The 21,575-nt window shown below is 45.1% G+C and overlaps 1 protein-coding gene across 6 annotated transcripts in view; it reads left to right on the top strand.

The window, feature by feature from the left end:
* The window catches only part of LOC129858529 (BAH and coiled-coil domain-containing protein 1-like), a 241,545-nt gene extending 223,572 nt beyond the window's left edge, over window positions 1–17,973 (top strand). For 5 of the 6 annotated variants that reach the window (XM_055930490.1, XM_055928897.1, XM_055928090.1 and 2 more), the window contains exons 17-23: window positions 3,832–3,967; window positions 4,072–4,189; window positions 4,321–4,619; window positions 4,875–5,009; window positions 12,859–14,366; window positions 14,526–14,762; window positions 14,966–17,973. In XM_055930490.1, the coding sequence (XP_055786465.1) occupies window positions 3,832–3,967; window positions 4,072–4,189; window positions 4,321–4,619; window positions 4,875–5,009; window positions 12,859–14,366; window positions 14,526–14,762; window positions 14,966–15,175 (2,643 nt within the window). In that variant the 3' untranslated portion in view covers window positions 15,176–17,973. The remainder of the gene's footprint in view (window positions 1–3,831; window positions 3,968–4,071; window positions 4,190–4,320; window positions 4,620–4,874; window positions 5,010–12,858; window positions 14,367–14,525; window positions 14,763–14,965) is intronic. The other variant, XM_055932074.1, reaches the window with a different exon arrangement.
* The last annotated feature ends 3,602 nt before the right edge of the window (window positions 17,974–21,575 follow it).

Here is a 21,575-nt window from a genome sequence, read left to right as displayed (position 1 = left end):
AGGCAGTTGGAACAGAGATGATGTTAGGCAGTTGGAACAGTGATGATGTTAGTCAGTTGGAACAGTGATGATGTTAGGCAGTTGGAACAGTGATGATGTTAGGCAGTTGGAACAGTGATGATGTTAGGCAGTTGGAACAGTGATGATGTTAGGCAGTTGGAACAGTGATGATGTTAGGCAGTTGGAGGAATGATGAGAAGCTATGTATAACCTAACTGGAAAGGTAATAGAAATGTGCTTTTGGCAAGTTTCCTTGCCAGCACACATAAAAGGCTGACGCTATGGCGTGACCTATCTTACCAAAGGAATATTAGCTAACTCTGCATGGGTGGATCAGTTTAAAACAACCGTGAATCAGTCAGCTGATGAATAAGACCGATGACGTGTGTGAGTTGCCTTTACTCCAGTCTAGTGTGTTCTGGTGAGAACAGCCCTGTGTTGGGACTAAACCCCGGCCTAGTGTGTGCTGGTGAGAACAGCCCTGAGGTGGGATTAAACCCCAGCCTAGTGTGTGCTGGTGAGAACAGCCCTGTGTTGGGACTAAACCCCAGCCTAGTGTGTTCTGGTGAGAACAGCCCTGAGGTGGGACTAAACCCCAGCCTAGTGTGTTCTGGTGAGAATAGCCCTGAGTTGGGACTAAACACCAGCCTAGTGTGTTCTGGTGAGTACAGCCCTGAGGTGGGACTAAACCCCAGCCTAGTGTGTTCTGGTGAGAACAGCCCTGAGGTGGGACTAAACCCCAGCCTAGTGTGTTCTGGTGAGAACAGCCCTGAGGTGGGACTAAACCCCAGGTTAATGTGTTCTGGTGAGAACAGCCCTGATGTGGGACTAAACCCCAGTCTAGTGTGTTCTGGTTGAGAACAGCCCTGAGGTGGGACTAAACACCAGCCTAGTGTGTTCTGGTGAGAACAGCCCTGAGGTGGGACTAAACCCCAGCCTAGTGTGTTATGGTGAGAACAACCCTGAGATGGGACTAAACACCAGCCGAGTGTGTTATGGTGAGAACAGCCCTGAGGTGGGACTAAACCCCAGTCTAGTGTGTTCTGGTGAGAACAGCCCTGAGGTGCGACTAAACCCCAGCCCAGTGTGTTATGGTGAGAACAACCCTGAGGTGGGACTAAACACCAGCCGAGTGTGTTCTGGTGAGAACAGCCCTGAGGTGCGAATAAACACCAGCCTAGTGTGTTCTGGTGAGAACAGCCCTGAGGTGGGACTAAACACCAGCCTAGTGTGTTCCGGTTGAGAACAGCCCTGAGGTGGGACTAAACACCAGCTGAGTGTGTTATGGTGAGAACAACCCTGAGATGGGACTAAACACCAGCCGAGTGTGTTATGGTGAGAACAGCCCTGAGGTGGGACTAAACACCAGCTGAGTGTGTTCTGGTGAGAACAACCCTGAGATGGGACTAAACACCAGCTGAGTGTGTTATGGTGAGAACAGCCCTGAGGTGGGACTAAACACCAGCTGAGTGTGTTCTGGTGACAACAGCGATGAGGCACTGACACACACACACACACACACTAAACATACACACACACACACACTCTTTGGAAAGACCAGATACAGGCAGAATTCCTGTCAAACAGGCTGATTTTGCAGCTCCATCATCAGCCATCATTCATCATTAAGAAACCAGCTCAAACCAGAATAGGACAGTGTGTGTGTGTGTTACGCACGCCTCTGAGAAGAGGGAACGCAACTCCCTGCTACAACTCAACTCTCTGAAGTGCAAGAGGTATGGACTGTAGGTGCGAGCAAGGATGACACAACAGCAGATTTTACCGTTTACTTGGATTTATTTTCTTACACGGTAATATGGGGAAAAGGGGCTGGACGGAACCAAAGCAAAGAAAGTAAATATCAAAGTTCCCCCTCTCCTATCTAACCTGCCTACCCACTTAACTTACCTAACTTAGCACCGTCTGGTGCCCTAACCAAAATACAGGGGGTGGTCCGCCCAGGTCTTACCTAGTGTGCCTAGACAGTAAATATGCTACGGGTATATGTATGCCCGCGGGCCTCTTGCCTAAGCACTCCCAAAGTGCCTTCTCCTTCCCCCCTGGGAACACATGAAACAGAGTAATTATTAATGATTTCACAAACACTCAAACACAGGACATAGAAAAACTGCTACCAACAACAACAGTACATACCACACTTTCTGATACACAACCCACACTATATCACAATCTCCAAATCTCTACTCCAAATCTCATCTTCTCTCTCTCCCTTAATCTTCACTCTCTTGGGCAGAACACTGGCTTTTATCTTCAGGTGGAAATGGTGATTAGAGTCAGCTGCTTCTTGACGAGGGGGCGGGGTCAGCTCCAATCACCAATTAGCCTGGGGTTGACCAATCAGCTGGTTGGGGAGTACTTCAGGAAGCCATCTCCTGAAACACACACTCAAATACAAACAGAACACAGAAACTGGGGAACGTAACAGTGTGTGTGTGTGTGTGTGTGTGTGTGTGTGTGTGTGTGTGTGTCGTTAGTGCTGTACTTTTTGAAGTCTGTTCGATTTCGGTTCTATTATTATCAAAAAAAATGTAAACATTAAATGCAATATGCATTATTTGGGTTGACTGCTGTAACAAGACAGAATAAAACTATTTATTCATGTCCCATGATGGTAGTGACTGCCATTACTGTTTATCACTTATTAACCATCACTTATTCACATTACTTTACATTAATAAAACATTACAGTTGTTGTGTATATTACATTTGTTTTATTTGATGACTTTATTATTTCATTCCAAGTCATCATCTCATCTCTATAGAGCTGCTCCCTACCGTATGCTGTCTGACAAAATCACTATTTTAGTAGTTCTTCAATGTAAATAAGGCATACTTTTATGACTGCTGAATACCATCTATCAATCACTTAGATCATGTATTTTCAGGTTGAGATACCTCGCGAAGCAACAGCTGCTCTCTATATCAGCTCAGATCGCTCATTCTTCTCTCTTCCAGAGCAGGCGTAAAAGAAACACAGACCGGACAAGTAGATACGCAATGGATTATGGTCATTGTAGTTAGTTACCACGTTTTCTGCACTAAACTATGTAGAATATTGGTCTGTTTTAAACTACAACTCCCTACTACATCGCACAATTCAGGCTGGATCGGATTTATCTCTAGAGACACTGTGTAATGTGCACATTTAGCTCAAAAAATAAATAAAACTAAATTAACTAAAAATAATTGGTCAATTAGTTGTTTAAAAAAAAAAAAAAACAGAAATGAATCACTCAGCACTAGTGTGTGTGTGTGTGTGTGTGTGTGTGTGTGTGTGTGTGTGTGTGTGTGTGTGTGTGTGTGTGTGTGTGTGCGTCAGTGTTCATGTGTGTTGAAAGAAAGGGGTAGTTCTGGCAGCAATGTATGGAAAAGATTACATGCTTTTGTTCTAGGCCTGCACTAAAACACCAGATTCATTGATGAGCATAATTTGAATTAGTGCTGTGATGGAAATAAAGCTTGCACACCCTGTAGCTGTCCAGGACCTGGGAGGGTGATCACTGGTTTGGTGCTCCTGAGTGGCGCAGCGGTCTAAGACACTGCATCTCAGTGCTAGAAGCGTCACTACAGACACCCTGGTTTGAATCCAGGCTGTATCCCAACCGGCTGTGATTGGGAGTCCTATAGGGCGGTGCGCAACTGGCCCATTGTTGTCCAGGTTTGGCCGGTGTAGACCGTCATTGTGAATAAGAATTTGTTCTTAACTTACTTGCCTAGTTAAATAACGATTACATAAAAATAAAAAAATAATTAAAAGGAGTTTAAAGAGATATATATTCTAATGATGTCATTTCCTGTTTCCTGTTGCAGGCTAAGGGGCGTGCAGTGAGCCGGCTTCTGGAGAGCTTTGCGGCTGATGAAGGATTCCGATTGGACGAGGAGAGCAGCTTCTCTGAGGGGGAGGAGGAAGACATGGAGCATACACCTCACACACACAGAGAACCAGGTGAGAATACACACACACACACACACACCACAGTCTCACAGGGTCACATACCAGGCTAAATGTTCATATTTTCTCTCTCTCCTTCTTGCTCTCTCTCTCTGCAGCAGTACTTAACTGTGTGCTGAGCAGGGAAATGCTGGTGGATGGTCTGAAGGTGTTGATATCTAAGGAGGATGAGCTGCTGTATGCTGCCCGACTACACACTCTGGACCTGCCTGACATGTAAGGCACTGACACCTACTGACACCTACTGACACCAACTCATATGGCCTGCTTAATCATAGATAGGCATGTTGATACAAAGGATTGGCTGAATGACTTGTAATACATTTAATACAATCTCCCTCTCCTAGATTCCGTGTAGTGATCGAGGGGGAGAGAGGGAACAGGCCTAGAATCTACTCTCTAGAACAGATATTACAAGAAGCGGTGTTGGAAGTGCGGCCACAGACAGAGGCCATCCTGACTGCTGGGACACGTGTGTGTGCCTACTGGAGCGAACGCTCCCGTTGTCTCTACCCTGGAAACGTCCACAGAGGGGTTCCGGGCGAGGAGGAGAAGGGCAGTGTGATGGTGGAGTTTGATGATGGAGACAGAGGAAGGATTTCCCTACCCAACATACGCCTGCTGCCCAATGGGTACCAGATACACTGTGAGTATACTGCACACACACACACACCACACACACACACGCACGCACGCACACGCACGCACACGCACACACAAACTGACACACACACACACACAGAGTATACATTCCTGGAGGGTAAAGACATGGTCTGTCAACATTAGATCCAGACTCTGAGGGATTCATTCTCTGTGTTGAGAGATTCATTCTCTATGTCTGTTTTGCCCTACTTCTCTCTCTCTCTCTCTCTCTCTCACTCTCTCTCTCTCACTTACTCAGGTGCGGAGCCTTCTCTAGCCTTGCTCTCAACTGGACGTTGTGGTCGCAGAAGCTCCACCCAGGACAGTAGAGACAAGCCCACAGAGAGACCAAACAATGAAGAGGCAGAAGGAAGGAGCCAGGAGAGGAGACCAGGTAATGGCTCAGAGCATAAGTTCACCGTATTAGATGGTTTCTCCCTTTTGTTTGAGACTGAGGCCAACAGCACCAGAGCAGCACCAGTGAGATAAGCATATTGTAGATACCACCACCTGAGGGGTTGGAAACGGTTCAGGGAACAGAACCGAAAACCAGAAAATAACCAAATTTTTGAAGGACAGAAATGGAACCTGGAACAAAAGTGATCCATACTGTTCTGTAACTGAACCGTTATTTTAAAAGCATGGGAACCGGTTCCAGGCATATTTTCTAGTCCCATAAAAAAACGCATCTAAGCTCCTATGCCAAAGCCCTCACTCAGAAACGTATTCCAGTGTTTGACTGCCTGCCAGCTGAAAATCTTTGCCAGTGTGTGTGTGTTTAGGCTTCCTGCCCCTCCCCCTCTGAAGCATATGCTACTGTAGCCACTCCCAGTGGTGTAAAGAACTTAAGTCAAAATAATTGAAGGTACTACTTAAATTGTTTTGGGGGTATCTGTACTTTACTTTACTATTCACATTTTTTGACAACTACTTTTTTTCACTACATCCTAAAGAAAATCATGTACTTTTTACTTCATACATTTTCCTTGACATGCTTAGCAGGACTGGAAAATTGTCCAATTCCCACAATCATCAAGAGAACATCCCTGGTCATCCCTACTGCCTTTGATCTGGCGGACTCACTAAACACACATGCTTCGTTTGTAAATGATGTCTGCGTGTTGGAGTGTGCCCCTAGCGATCCGTAATTTTAAAAAACACGACAATTTTGCTGTCTGGTTTGCTTATTAATATGATCAATTTTAAAATATTTTTGCAATTACATTTACTTTTGATACTAAAGTATATTTAAAACCAAATACTTTTAGACTTTTACTCAAGTAGTATTTTACTGGCTTACTTTCACCTTTATTTGAGTCATTTTATACCAAGGTATCTTTATTTTTACTCAAGTATGACAATGGGGTACTTTTTCCACCACTGGCCCCTCCCCCTCTGAAGCAGAGGCTACTGTACTGACATTAAAATCATGATTCAGAAGATAGGAGAGAGATTTTTTATTAGCTAGAAAAGAATGGATGCTAGTTAAGGACACTATAGACCATTTGTTAATTACAAAAAGGTAAGACATGTTTTTAATTCTGGTGCTGCTCTGCACACACATGCTTTTTACCTAACTAGCTCACAGGACATTCAAAGTTTGCTTCATAGAAGCCGCTCCTCCTAGGTATAATTCTGTGGACCTAATTCAGATAATGCATGTCATAACAAGATGCCCAGCGCTTCAAGCCTCCTCCTTTACCCTCACTCACTCTCTCCCCACATGCAAAATGTCAGTGCATCTTGCGCCATAGGCTACACTTGTCTGTCCATCAGGCATGTGAACAATTAGCTTGCCTGCTCTATCCGCAATGATTGGTGAAGTAATTTCCAAGATGGTGTAGCAGTCGGACGTATGTTTGTCTTGTCCCGTCTTGTCCCGCGTAAATAGTCCTCGTATTTTTTGTATACATTTCGTATATATTTTAATTTCACTTTCCATCTTGGAACTGAATGTACATTCACGCAACCCGCCTCACCCAATGTGGTACGGATCTGCTATTTTTTTTATACTTTAGAACCGTAACCCCAATCAGAAGCTAGCCAGATAACTAGCTACTAGCTAGTAGTCAGTTAGCCACTGCTGCGGTCTTCACCCTTAACTCGGACACCAGCCAGCTTCAGCTCGGGCCAATACCTGCCAGTCTGCAGGCGTGATATCAACCCAGAGAATATAGGACTGCTTTTTCTCTACCACATCACCGGATTCCTGACGCAAGCTCTGGACAATTACACCGGATCATCGTCGCTAGCTAGCTGCAACCAAGTGGCTACTACTGGCTAATACCTCTGTCCCGAAACAAGCACCAGTTAGCCTTGAGCTAGCCTCGAGCTAGGCCCATCTGCCGGCTAGCCGAAGAGGTCTACCAGCGAATTCTTGGGCTACAATACCTCTTTTGCCAATTGGACTGGACCCTTTATTGCCGACACGGAGCCCCGCCGATCCATCACGACTGGTCTGCCGACGTAATTGTCCGAGGTGGTTTCAACAGGCTTTTCCATTGCGACGTTTCTGAATACCCATCTGCTAATTATTAGCGGTCTTATCGGCTGCTATCTAAATAAATATACCGGCCAATTTTTTTCTTTTTTTTCTTGGGTCACTATATCTATTTTGCCAATTGGATCGATCCCCTCTACCACACGGAACCCCACTAATCTACCGACGGAAACGAACGAGGTGACAAAAAAAACGAAAAACATAATAATAAAAAAATAAAAAAACAGACCTCCATCCTATGTCATCTTGCTACCGATAGCCAGCTACCCGGCCAGCTGTCTGGATCGCCGTGACCCCAACCAACCTCTACTCACTGGACCCTTATGATCACTCGATTAAGCATGCCTCTCCTTAATGTAAATATGCCTTGTCCATTGCTGTTCTGGTTAGTGTTTATTGGCTTATTTCACTGTAGAGCCTCTAGCCCTGCTCACTATATATCCAACCTCTCAGTTCCACCACCCACATATGCGATGACATCACCTGGTTTCAATGAGTTTTCTAGAGACAATATCTCTCTCATCATCACTCATTACCTAGGTTTACCTCCACTGTATTCACATCCTACCATACCTTTGTCTGTACATTATTCCTTGAAGCTATTTCATCGCCCCCAGAAACTTCCTTTTACGCTCTGTTCTAGACGTTCTAAACGACCAATTCTCATAGCTTTTAGCCGTACCCTTATCCTACTCCTCCTCTGTTCCTCTGGTGATGTAGAGGTGAATCCAGGCCCTGCAGTACCTAGCTCCACTCCTATTCCCCAGGCGCTCTCTTTTGATGACTTCTGTAACCGCAATAGCCTTGGTTTCATGCATGTTAACATTAGAAGCCTCCTCCCTAAATTTGTTTTGTTCACTGCTTTAGCACACTCTGCCAACCCAGATGTTTTAGCCGTGTCTGAATCCTGGCTTAGGAAGACCACCAAAAATTCTGACATTTTCATCCCTAACTACAAGATTTTCAGACAAGATAGAACGGCCAAAGGGGGCGGTGTTGCAATCTACTGCAAGGATTGCCTGCAGAGTTCTGTTTTACTATCCAGGTCTGTTCCGAAACAATTTGAACTCATACTTTTAAAAATCCACCTCTCTAAAAACAAGTCTCTCACTGTTGCCGCCTGCTATAGACCACCCTCTGCCCCCAGCTGTGCTCTGGACACCATATGTGAACTGATTGCCCCCCATCTATCTTCAGAGCTTGTGCTGCTAGGCGACCTAAATTGGAACATGCTTAACACCCCAGCCATCCTACAATCTAAGCTTGATGCCCTCAATCTCACACAAATTATCAATGAACCTACCAGGTATCACCCCAATTCCGTAAACACGGGTACCCTCATAGACATCATCCTAACCAACTTGCCCTCCAAATACACCTCTGCTGTTTTCAACCAAGATCTCAGCGATCACTGCCTCATTGCCTGTATCCGTAATGGGTCAGCGATCAAACGACCTCCACCCATCACTGTCAAACGCTCCCTGAAACACTTCAGCGAGCAGGCCTTTCTAATCGACCTAGCCGAGGTATCCTGGAAGGATATTGATCTCATCCCGTCAGTAGAGGATGCCTGGATATTTTTTTAAAATTGCCTTCCTCACCATCTTGAATAAGCATGCCCCATTCAAGAAATTTAGAACCAGGAACAGATATAGCCCTTGGTTCTCTCCTGACCTGACTGCCCTTAACCAACAGAAAAACATCCTATGGCGTTCTGCATTAGCATCGAACAGCCCCCGTGATATGCAACTTTTCAGGGAAGCTAGAAACCAGTATACACAGGCAGTTAGAAAAGCCAAGGCTAGCTTTTTCAAGCAGAAATTTGCTTCCTGCAACACAAACTCAAAAAAGTTCTGGGACACTGTAAAGTCCATGGAGAATAAGAACACCTCCTCCCAGCTTCCAACTGCACTGAAGATAGGAAATACTGTCACCACCGACAAATCCACTATAATTGAGAATTTCAATAAGCATTTTTCTACGGCTGGCCATGCTTTCCACCTGGCTACCCCTACCCCGGTCAACAGCACTGCCCTCCCCTCTGCTACTCGCCCAAGCCTTCCCCATTTCTCTTTCTCCCAAATACAGTCAGCTGATGTTCTGAAAGAGCTGCAAAATCTGGACCCTTACAAATCAGCCGGGCTAGATAATCTGGACCCTTTCTTTCTAAAACTATCTGCTGAAATTGTTGCCACCCCTATTACCAGCCTTTTCAACCTCTCTTTCGTGTCGTCTGAGATTCCCAAAGATTGGAAAGCAGCTGCGGTTATCCCCCTCTTCAAAGGGACCTATATCTATCCTACCCTGCCTTTCTAAGGTCTTCGAAAGCCAAGTCAACAAACAGATAACCGACCATCTCGAATCCCACCATACCTTCTCCGCTATGCAATCTGGTTTCAGAGCTGGTCATGGGTGCACCTCAGCCACGCTCAAGGTCATAAACGATATCTTAACCGCTATCGATAGGAAACAGTACTGTGCAGCCATATTCATTGACCTGGCCAAGGCTTTTGACTCTGTCAATCACCACATCCTCATCGGCAGACTCGACAGCCTTGGTTTCTCTAATGATTGCCTCGCCTGGTTCACCAACTACTTCTCTGATCGAGTTCAGTGTGTCAAAACGGAGGGTCTGTTGTCCGGACCTCTGGCAAGTCTCTATGGGGGTGCCACAGGGTTCAATTCTTGGACCGACTCTCTTCTCTGTATACATCAATGATGTCGCTCTTGCTGCTGGTTAGTCTCTGATCCACCTCTACGCAGACGACACTATTCTGTATACTTCTGGCCCTTCTTTTGACACTGTGTTAACAACCCTCCAGGCGAGCTTCAATGCCATACAACTCTCCTTCCGTGGCCTCCAATTGCTCTTAAATACAAGTAAAACTAAATGCATGCTCTTCAACCGATCGCTGCCTGCACCTGCCCGCCTGTCCAACATCACTACTCTGGATGGCTCTGACTTAGAATATGTGGACAACTACAAATACCTAGGTGTCTGGTTAGACTGTAAACTCTCCTTCCAGACTCACATCAAGCATCTCCAATCCAAAGTTAAATCTAGAATCGGCTTCCTATTCCGCAACAAAGCATCCTTCACTCATGCTGCCAAACATACCCTTGTAAAACTGACCATCCTACCAATCCTCGACTTCGGTGATGTCATTTACAAAATAGCCTCCAAAACCCTACTCAATAAATTGGATGCAGTCTATCACAGTGCCATCCGTTTTGTCACCAAAGCCCCATATACTACCCACCACTGCGACCTGTACGCTCTCGTTGGCTGGCCCTCGCTTCACACTCGTCGCCAAACCCACTGGCTCCAGGTCATCTACAAGACCCTGCTAGGTAAAGTCCCCCCTTATCTCAGCTCGCTGGTCACCATAGCAACGCCCACCCGTAGCACGCGCTCCAGCAGGTATATCTCTCTGGTCACCCCCAAAACCAATTCTTCCTTTGGCCGTCTCCCCTTCCAGTTCTCTGCTGCCAATGACTGGAACGAACTACAAAAATCTCTGAAACACTTATCTCCCTCACTAGCTTTAAGCACCAGCTGTCAGAGCAGCTCATAGATTACTGCACCTGTACATAGCCCATCTATAATTTAGCCCAAGCAACTACCTCTTTACCTACTGTATTTATTTATTTTGCTCCTTTGCACCCCATTATTTCTATCTCTACTTTGCACCTTCTTCCACTGCAAACCAACCATTCCAGTGTTTTTTTTTTACTTGCTATATTGTATTTACTTCGCCACCATGGCCTTTTTATATTTTTATTTATTTATATATATATTTTGTTTGCCTTCACCTCCCTTATCTCACCTCACTTGCTCATATTGTATATAGACCTATTTTTCACTGTATTATTGACTGTATGTTTGTTTTACTCCATGTGTAACTGTGTTGTTGTATGTGTCGAACTGCTTTGCTTTATCTTGGCCAGGTCGCAATTGTAAATGAGAACGTGTTCTCAATTTGCCTACCTGGTTAAATAAAGGTGAAATAAAAAAATGGAATAACCTAAATGTAAAAAAACTGTAGATTTCTTAGGTTAAGAAAGGGGCAGAAAGGAACAATATAAACCGGTACTTTCTTTTGGTTCAAACCAGTTCAGAACTTTTAATTTTGCTTGTGGGAAAGTGGAACTGAACTAAAAAAATTAAGGCAAACTGCTTCAGAGGCCCGCCTGGCCAACTTACTAGTCAGACCATCTTTAATCATACACTATATATGCAAAAGTATGTGGGCACCCCTTCAAATTAGTGTATTTGGCTATTTCAGCCACACCCGTTGCTGACAAGTGTATAAAATCGAGCACACAGCCATGCAAAAACATTGGCAGTAGAATGGCCTTACTGAAGAGCTCAGTGACTTTCAACGTGGCACCATCATAGGATACCACCTTTCCAACAAGTCAGTTTGTCAATTTCTGCCCTGCTAGAGCTGCCCCGATCAACTGTAAGTGTTGTTATTGTGAAGTGGAAACGTCTAGGAGCAACAATGGCTCAGCTGCGAAGTGGCAGGCCACACAAGCTCACAGAACAGGACCGCCGAGTGCTGAAGCGCGTAGCGTGTATTAATCGTCTGTCCTCGGTTGCAACACTCACTACCGAGTTCCAAACTGCCTCTGGAAGCATCATCAGCACAATAACTGTTTGCCGGGAGATTAATTTTGGGAGCAACAATGCGCAATGCCAAGCGTCGTCTGGAGCGTTGAAAGCTCGCCACCATTGGACTCTGGAGCAGTGGAAAGCGTTCTCTGGAGTGATTAATCATGCTTCACCATCTGGCAGTCTGACGGACAAATCTGGGTTTGGCGGATGCCAGGAGAACGCTACCATAGTGCCAACTCTAAAGTTTGGTGGAGGAGGAATAATGGTCTGGGGCTGTTTTTCATGGTTCAGGCTAGGCCCCTTAGTTCCAGTGAAGGGAAATCTTAACGCTACATCATACAATGACATTCTAGATGATTCTGTGCTGCCAACTTTGTAGCAACAGTTTGGGGAAGGCCCTTTCCTGTTTCAGCATGACAATGCCCCTGTGCACAAAGCGAGGTCCATACAGAAATGGTTTGTTGAGATCGGGGTGGAAGAAATTTACTTCCCTGCACAGAGCCCTGACCTCAACTCCATCGAATACCTTTGGGATTAATTGGAACACCGACTGCGAGCCGGGCCTAATCACCCAACATCAGTGCCCAACCTCACTAATGCTCTTGTGGCTGAATGGAAGCAAGTCCCCGCAGCAATGTTCCAACATCTAGTGGAAAGCCTTCCCAGAAGAGTGGAGGCTGTTATATCAGCCAAGGGGGGACCAACTCCATATTAATGCCTATGGACTGAGATGTTCAATGAGCAGGTGTCCACATACTTCTGGTCATGTAGTGTATATAACACACATATAGAATATGATTTTATCACACAACTTCTTCCCTCTCTATGGAATCTCTGTCCACCTGCCTAACGTCATCACTGTTCCAACTGTCACTGATCTGAATGCCCTCCAGTCAAACAGCATTCCCACAACTCAACACAGACTAAATGTGACAAGGTGTCTCCAGTTCCAAAGTAAGGGCTGTAATTTATAGTTACAAATCATTTGTTCTCTTTGACTTGGTTTAAAGGAAGGTTAGGTACATACATCTTGTTTATAAATCTCTCTTCTTCTTTCTTTCCCTTTATTTCTTTCTGTCTCTCTATCTCCCTTTTTTTCTCTCTTTATTCTGTTTATTCTTCCAGTTGGACGACCAAAGAAGGTCAAGCCAGAGGCCAATAGTTCAGCCACGACATCGTCAGAGAGAGTAACCGGGGGCAACACTTCCTCGATAAGCTGGCCAGCGAAGAGACTTCCAGCGGACTTCTTCCTGTTTAACGGGACGTCCCGTAAAACCCACCGAGTGGGTCGCAAGCGAGACCTGGGGGTGTTCCACCGCCCAGCCACACACCCCCTCACCCCTCCCACACCCCTCAAGGGCATCTTTAGTTCCCCCTTTGAGGTTGACTCTTTCAGTAGCATCGCCAACAGTTACGCTGGAGCCTTCAGAAGCGGAACCCACCGGCCTGTTACCTCGGTAACGCCCCTGGTGCTAAGTGACTCTGTCGCCATGACAACGGCACCCTCCAACAGGAAGTCGAGTGACAGGTACAGAAAACAGTTCCTGGTGAAGCTGGACCACGAGGGCGTGACCTCGCCCAAAACAAAGAATGGGAAAGCTCTACTGCGTTTGGGGGGCGGCAGGGGGCAAAAGGGTCCATCTGCAGGGGCGGAGGGGGCACCTCTCAGGTACATCCACCCTGCCCTGGTGGTGAAGGAGGGGGCACCTCTCAGGTATATCCACCCTGCCCTGGTGGTGAAAGACAGAAATAAAGGAGAAAGAAGAGGAGAGAGTGGAATGTCCAAGTCTGAGCTGCTCCTGAAGGGGGCACCAGCCCTCAGAAAGGGGCTCCCCTCGTCTGGTTTAGCGGGTCTGGGGGGAGAGTTTGGTACTCTGGACTGCCCCAGTGACTGCCCTAGCTCTTACTCTGAGCTGGATGAAGATGATGATGATGATGATGATGATGATGATGATGATGATGATGATGATGATGATGATGGAGATGAAGACGTAGCTCGGAGGAGAGCAGCAGCTGCGGGCGCAGGACGTTTCCTCTCACGTCTCTCTGTTTGCTCCTCGTCCTCTTCCTCTTCCTCCTCTTCTGGCTCCCTCTCTTCTTCCTCTCTCTGTTCTTCCGACTCCTCCTACTCCTCTGACGAAGAAGAATCTTCATCCCTCCTTCTCCGCCGAGCGCTGCTCCAGCAGCAGAAACACAAACACAAACAGAGCTTGACGTCTAACACCTTAACCCCTGACCCCACCACAAAGCCCAACCCAAGCCCCGCCTCGGCAACACCACACTCCTACGTTGCAAAGGCAGCCATGTCCGTCACCGGGGAGTCAAAGGTGAGAGGAAGTGATAGAGGAGAGGACAGGAAGGAGTACACATCAAAGGGGAGGACCAATAGTAGCAGCAGCGCATCCAAAAGCCAAACCAAGAGGAGAGGTGGACCCGCCTCCAACACACACACTCTGTCTCTCAACACACACACTCCGACCCCCAACACACACAACCCGGCCTGCCAGCCCAAACCTCCCAAGGACCACCCAGCAGAAAAGAGGCAGAGGATGTTGTCACCGATCTGCCATCCTAATATGTCCGCCCTCCTGCCGGGTCGCCAGCTGTGGAAGTGGTCTGGAAATCCCACACAGGTCAGAGGACACATGTGGGAGCCTTAATGGTGAACACAATCTGAAGCAGACTTATTGACTTATTGACTGAGGTCTTACTGAATTTACTTATTGAGTAAGGTCTTACCTGTCCTTACCTGAACTCCCTCCTAACTCCCCCCCCTCTCTCTCCCCCTACAGAGGCGGGGTCTGAAGGGTAAGGCCCGTAAGTTGTTCTACAAGGCGATTGTGCGTGGTGGTGAGACAATGCATGTGGGGGACTGTGCTGTGTTCCTGTCCCCCGGTCGGCCCCAGCTGCCCTACGTGGGGCGGGTGGAGAGCCTCTGGGAGTCCTGGTCCTCCAGCATGGTGGTCAGGGTCAAGTGGTTCTACCATCCCGAGGAGACAAGCCTGGGGAAGAGGCACCATGACGGAAAGGTGTGATGGATTATCATTCAACAACATGATTAACTTTTTGATCAAATGTATCAACTTTTTGATCAAATTTATCAAGGGTTGATCAAGAATTGATCTACTTAAATAATTTTGGGGTAATTAATGAATAGGCTGTTCATTTATCTTTCAGTCTTCTATTTACCTCTGTGTTTAACATCTGTCTCCTTCTTCCCTCCGCTACCCAGCATGCTTTGTACCAGTCGAGCCATGAGGATGAGAACGATGTCCAGACCATCTCCCACCGCTGCCAGGTGCTCAGTCGCACCGATTACGAGCACTTGATTTGCCGACGAAAGCCAGGGGGTGGGGCCCAGGATCTGTTTTACCTGGCAGGGACCTACGAGCCAACCACAGGCCAGCTGGTTAGCGCCGAGGGCGTGGCCATCGTCCCCTAGCAACAACTATGGAGTGTAAACAAAACAAAGCCTTAAAGATGACAGCCTCATCTCTCCAGGATGAATCCAGCTACTGGTGCTGGTGTCAGTGAAGCATGGTTCTGTCCAAATCCAGAAGAGTTTGGAAACGAGGACCTTCCTTGGTTCTACTTCCTACTGGTTCTGGATCTTGGTTCTGGGTCCTAACTGGGTGTGGACGATCCCAAACGCAAAAGGGATAACGGCACTTTGGACCGCAGCACTGAAGTCATCTGATCTAATGTGATCTGAAGAGGGACTACAGTACTCTACTGACCTTCTGAAACAGACAGACAGTGTCCTCGCTACGTCTTGTCTCCAAGAGTTGTTTTACTGTCTGTCATAGAGTCAAAAACTGTCATAGACTGACTCTCAGGCAGTTTGTCAGACTGTCATAGACTTACTCTCAGGCAGTTTGTCAGAGAGACTCCTGTGACTCTTACTAGGTTGTTGCTGTAAGTGAGAATGTGATGTGTTCACTTGTCAGTCTAGAGACCTGGTTAAATAAGGGTTATATAGAAGACATAAAATAGAGACAGAGAGAGAGAGAGAGAGAGAGAGAGAGAGAGAGAGAGAGAGAGAGAGAGAGAGAGAGAGAGAGAGAGAGAGAGAGAGAGAGAGAGAGAGAACGAGAGAGAGAACGAGAGAGAGAACGAGAGAGAGAACGAGAGAGAGAACGAGAGAGAGAACGAGAGAGAGAACGAGAGAGAGAACGAGAGAGAGAACGAGAGAGAGAACGAGAGAGAGAACGAGAGAGAACGAGAGAGAACGAGAGAGAACGAGAGAGAACGAGAGCGCACGAGAGCGCACGAGAGCGCACGAGAGCGCGACTACACTGGCGGCTACACTGCTCTGATGATAAATGAATGACGGCAGGATTGAGAAATCCCAAAAGGACCAATAACACTGTAGTTCTGAAGTGTGTGTGTGAGAGAGAGTATGTGCTGAGTGGTTGTAATTGATGCATTTGGTACTTGAACAGCTGAGAGTAAATAGTGCTTTAGTGCGTTTGCGTGTGTGTTTGCGTGTGTGTGTTTGCGTGTGTGTGTGTGTGTGTGTGTGTGTGTGTGCGTGCGTGTGTGCGTGCGTTGGTCTCTAGTCTAGACCTCACCATGGAAACCCTAGTCTTTAACACTCAAAAAGTAAACCTACTAAACCTAAATCTATGAATATTCACATATCAATGGATTTACTAACCGCTTCTTCTCTAGACAGAAAATAAGTCAAAAAGGAATGATTATTTCTACAGTCAAGCCATACACTTCAATACCTCTCATATCCTCCTATTCAGGTACAGCTGAATAATTTGTCTATTTCTGTGTGTTGTACAGTATTATGTATAAAGACTTTAATATTCAACTGGACATAGTATACATATATAATATACATGAAGAGAGAACTATATTCCTCTTTGTTGCTCTTTACGTTGTTATTTTTTCAATGACTGTTGAATAGTTATTTTGGCTTAGGGGGAGGAGCTTTTAGACTTCTTCTCTTCCTGCACTGAGTACGTTGTGGAGATGGGATGGGGTCCATGAGGGGTAAAGCTGTAAATATGCGACAGGTGATGGGTTCAAGTCCCATTTTGGTGGTTAGGGTGGATTTAGTGACGGGGGATGTTTTTATAAGAAAAGTGGAAAATGATTTTTTTGTTCACATCATCATTGGTCTGGTTTTGTATAATGTTCTTCTAGGTTTATTGTCTATTATAATGTTGCTTATTCTCCTGTGGGGGTTTCAAATCTAGATTTCTTTGTTTTTAGAAATACTGGAAAGAGTTTTTTCTATTCGGCGATCCTTAAAGGTCCAGACTAGAGAGTGCTAGATGTTCTATATCTATATGTTCCTAGAGGAAATCTATGTAGCTATTTATCTGGCCTAAAAAAAAATACTAAACCAAAGCGCATCTATGTTTCGTTTCATCACATTAGAATGCAATATGAAGAAATATAAAAATATTCAATAAAATCTGAATTCGGGGATCCCTGCAATCGTATTCAAGTAGTACACCTGGGTTCCCCTCTTACCTGTTGGCATAGGACATGGCTTAACATTCACCACAATGTTGCCATGGGAACACAGCAACTTTATCTTCCTGCACGTAGCTTGGCTGTTGCACTTGAAGGCTCCATGACAACCATATGACATCGCATGACTGTGAAGGACAATCAGAGCCAATCAAAAGAGGGGAATGTCTAAAAAAATGATTAAGGATCCAATCAAAATTGTGCTTAATCTTGTCACTTTTCTTCCTGCTTTGCCAAAAATGTGTCTTTTTGTTTTTATTTTTATTTCACCTTCCACCCTTTCCTGCCAGTTATACATGCCTGGGATGATTGTGTTTCAGTGTTGGGGTTTTCACAAGGAGAACATTAATGTCTTTTCAAATGAGACATACATGAACTGACTTTTTTAAACAACATTGTTGCTGTAACACTATGACGCAAAAGCTTAAAATAAATCTAATGTGAACATCCATGTTATATTACTTTTTGTAGGTCTTTAAACAATATTTTAAAAGCTGTATTTTCTTAAAAAAACACTGGATTCAGTTCTAAGCATCCCATTGGGTGAAGTGATATCATCTTTGCGCAACCTGTTTTGAGACCAACTGGAAACGACTTACTTTGTAGGGTTGATATATAGTTTGTGACAATTGTCTGTCATTGTTGGAAATATGACTAAAATATTTCCCCTGTGTAAAAAACAAAATTATTTATCTTAATTTGATTGCCTTTCTGTTGCATTTCATTAATTAAAAAATGCTCAAAATGATCAAATCTATGTTTTTCTTGTCTTTCTTTAGTGGATTAGAAGTAGGTCTACCTGGATTAGAAGTAGGTCTACCTGGATTAGAAGTAGGTCTACCTGGATTAGAAGTAGGTCTACCTGGGTTTAGTTTAAAAGGTAGAAATCATTCCCAATCCACTGTCAGATGCAGAAATAAGGAAACAGAGAGAGAAAAAAATGGGTAAAAGCGAACTGAAACTTTCTACCATGGTTGAATGAAACAGAGAGCTAGAGATATGTTGTGTGTGTGTGACACCTATACCATCTCCTGTCTAGTATAGAGTTTCTGGGACAAAGTGTATAGATTTGAGAATTGTATTTGATACTTCCTGTGATACATTCATACCTTTTATTACATTATTAAAACGACGTGGATTACTGCCCTAACCTGCCTAAAGCCTCATATTACTGTACTCGGCTCATGGCAACATACACAGCCGAGTAGAGTATCTCAGCACTGATCTAGGGTTAGCTTTATGTTTCCCTCTGTAATGTTTTAGGTCAGAATTTGGGTATTGTAAGCTAATTCTAGATCTGTGCATAAAGGTGACTTTTACTGCATACACAGAGCTCAAATTAAAAATGGCTGCTGTGCTGTCTCCCCTATGGTAAGTTTTTGACTGGTCAAAATTGGAAAAGCTGAATAATCCCTTTCCTGAGTGACTGTCCTAATGATCCTTGTCGGTAGGCATAGTTCCCTGTGTGTATGGCACATTGTCCTGTGGTGTGTTTGTTTGTCTTCTTCTGTTGTCAGAGCTGGATGCTGGGATTTTTACTTCATTATGGCAGAGACACAGATATGAAGCTGTGTGGCTGCCAGTTTGAACACACGCACCCACACAAACTCTCTCACTCTCTCACTCTCTCGCACACACACACACACACACACAGAAATTATCTTACTCACTCACACACACACACACACAAATTATCTTACTCACTCACACACACACACAAATTATCTTACTCACTCACACACACACACACACACAAATTATCTTACTCACTCACACACACACACACACAAATTATCTTACTCACTCACACACACACACACACACACAAACTCTCACTCACTCACTCACACACGCACGCACGCACGCACGCACACACACACGCACGCACGCACACACCTACACACGCATGCACACACCTACACACGCACACACACACCTACACACGCACACACACACCTACACACACACACACACACACACACACACACACACACACACACACACACACACACACACACACACACACACACACACACACACACACACACACACACCTACACACACACACACCTACACACACACACACCTACACACACACACACACACACACACACACACACACTGTCTCTCTCTCCTACTCTCACACACACACAAAGAGAACACACACGCAAAGAGAACACACACACTGCTTACTTTTCATATCTCCTACTGCACCCCCCTCCCTCTCTCACCCTCTCAACCATGCAACGCCTTGAAAACACACACAAACTGTCTTTGACTGTTCATCTTTCCCCGTTTGCATTGGGCTTATCTTGTTGACAATGTTCAACTACTTTACCCAGCATGCTGAGGAAGAAAGCGAGTCCATGGGCGGAGCTAGAAATGACCTTAGGTTTAATGGGAGAAGGGCTTTCAGATGCAACAAGAGAAAGCACAGTATTCAAAACTTGTACTCCAAGGACATCCATCATCGACTGATCAATTGCTGACAGACAACCTGCCACCATGTGTGTGTGTGTGTGTGTGTTTGTGTGCGTGCGTGCGTGCGTGCGTGTGCGTAGATGTGTGCGCATGTGTGTCATTCAAGAGAAAGGAGAAAGGAGGAGTAAAAGCGAGAAAGGAAAGTGGAGAGGCAGCATTTGGGAGGAAGGGAAAGGGGGATTCCAGAAGGAAACATTTACATATAGCCTGCGTCAGTGGGGTGAATAAATGGTTGTCAGCTGCACCAAGATGCTCTACACTGTGAACCAGATTAAATTATGTGTGTGTGTGTGTCTGCACCTGTGTGTGTGTGTGTGTTAGTGCTTGTGTGTGCATCACTGCATTCTGTTTGTGTGTGTGGTGGAGATATTTTGGGGTCATGGGTTGGGAGAGAGTGGAAGGTGATCACCACTATTCCCGACTCACGTCATCCATCGTCCACTTGATATCCTCTGTGACATGGGTGTTTATGGTGTGTGTGGTTGTGTGTTCACGTGCGTCTGTGCGTGTATCTGGCAGTAGTTACATAACGTAACAGGTGGAGCTGGGAGTTGGGACCTTTCTGGTCCCTCCACACCAACAGTGTGGTGAAGAAGGCACAACAGTGTCTCTTCAACCTCAGAAGGCTGAATAAATTTGGCTTGGCCCCTAAGAACCTCACAAACATCTACAGATGCACCATTGAGAGCATCCTGTCGGGCTATATTACCGCCTGGTACAGTACCTGCACTGCCCATAACTGTACACACCTTTTCTATTAATGGAGGGCCCTAATCCAGATTTAGGAACTGTACGCCTTTCCTATGCACATCTTCCCTACGCACTTCTCAGTAGTTGGTATTCAGACTTACGTTATGGAGGTGTGTAACGGGCTTTGCAGTCGTGGAAAGAAAGCCACGTAAATACGTGTATATTCACTGTAACGCTCGTCGTTGGAATGAGAAGAGGAGGACCAATGCGCAGCGTGGTAAGTGTCCATCTTGATCATTTATTAACATGAACACAAAACAAAATAACGAGAAACGAAACGAAACAGTCCTGAACGGTGAATACAAAAAAACACTGAACAGAAAATAATCACCCACAAAACACAATGAAAAACAGGCTACCTTAATATGGCTCCCAATCAGAGACAACGACTGACACCTGCCTCTGATTGAGAACCATACTAGGCCAAACACATAGAAACAGACAACCTAGACATACAACATAGAATGCCCACCCACATCACACCCTGACCAAACAAAACATAGAAACATACAAAGCAATCTCTGGTCAGGGTATGACATTCACCTCCTTTTCAACACCAATTGGTAGATTTAAATATACTATAATCTTGTAGATTATTTAGGGTTTGGAAATTATTTTTGAATAATAAAATAAATGGTTTGGAGAGCCATTAAGCAATAAATATATTGGTGAATCAAAATACAGTGGTTTGATTAATCCTGAAAGATGCCATATTCAATTGTTCATCCATAGAATATTGGAAGGAGAGAAAAGTGTACAATAGGGGTTGAATGATAGTCCTATAAATCTACCCTAATAATCCTCACTAATCATGGAATTGTAATGACAGTCATCATGAACTGGGCGCCAGGCTCCAGGTTTAACCTGCTAAGTATGGTCTGCATTCCATAATGATTGAAATAGAATACATGTCCCAAATAATTACACAACTTGTAATACATGAGCCTAATATAATCCACTACTGCTAGCGACCATCAGAAACAACCACATCAACGTGAAGGAGGAAAGAAAGGTAAACTAACAATGTAATTGAATGAAACTAAGCACAACAAAGTGACAGACCGGTAGGTATAACTGACAGTGGGTATAACTGATGGTGGTATAACTGACAGTGGGTATAACTG

The sequence above is a fragment of the Salvelinus fontinalis genome, chromosome 1, assembly GCF_029448725.1.
Source record: "Salvelinus fontinalis isolate EN_2023a chromosome 1, ASM2944872v1, whole genome shotgun sequence".
Lineage (NCBI taxonomy): Eukaryota > Metazoa > Chordata > Actinopteri > Salmoniformes > Salmonidae > Salvelinus > Salvelinus fontinalis.
The sequence above is the reverse complement of the archived record's forward strand: the minus strand, read 5'-3'. Positions and strand labels throughout refer to the sequence as shown.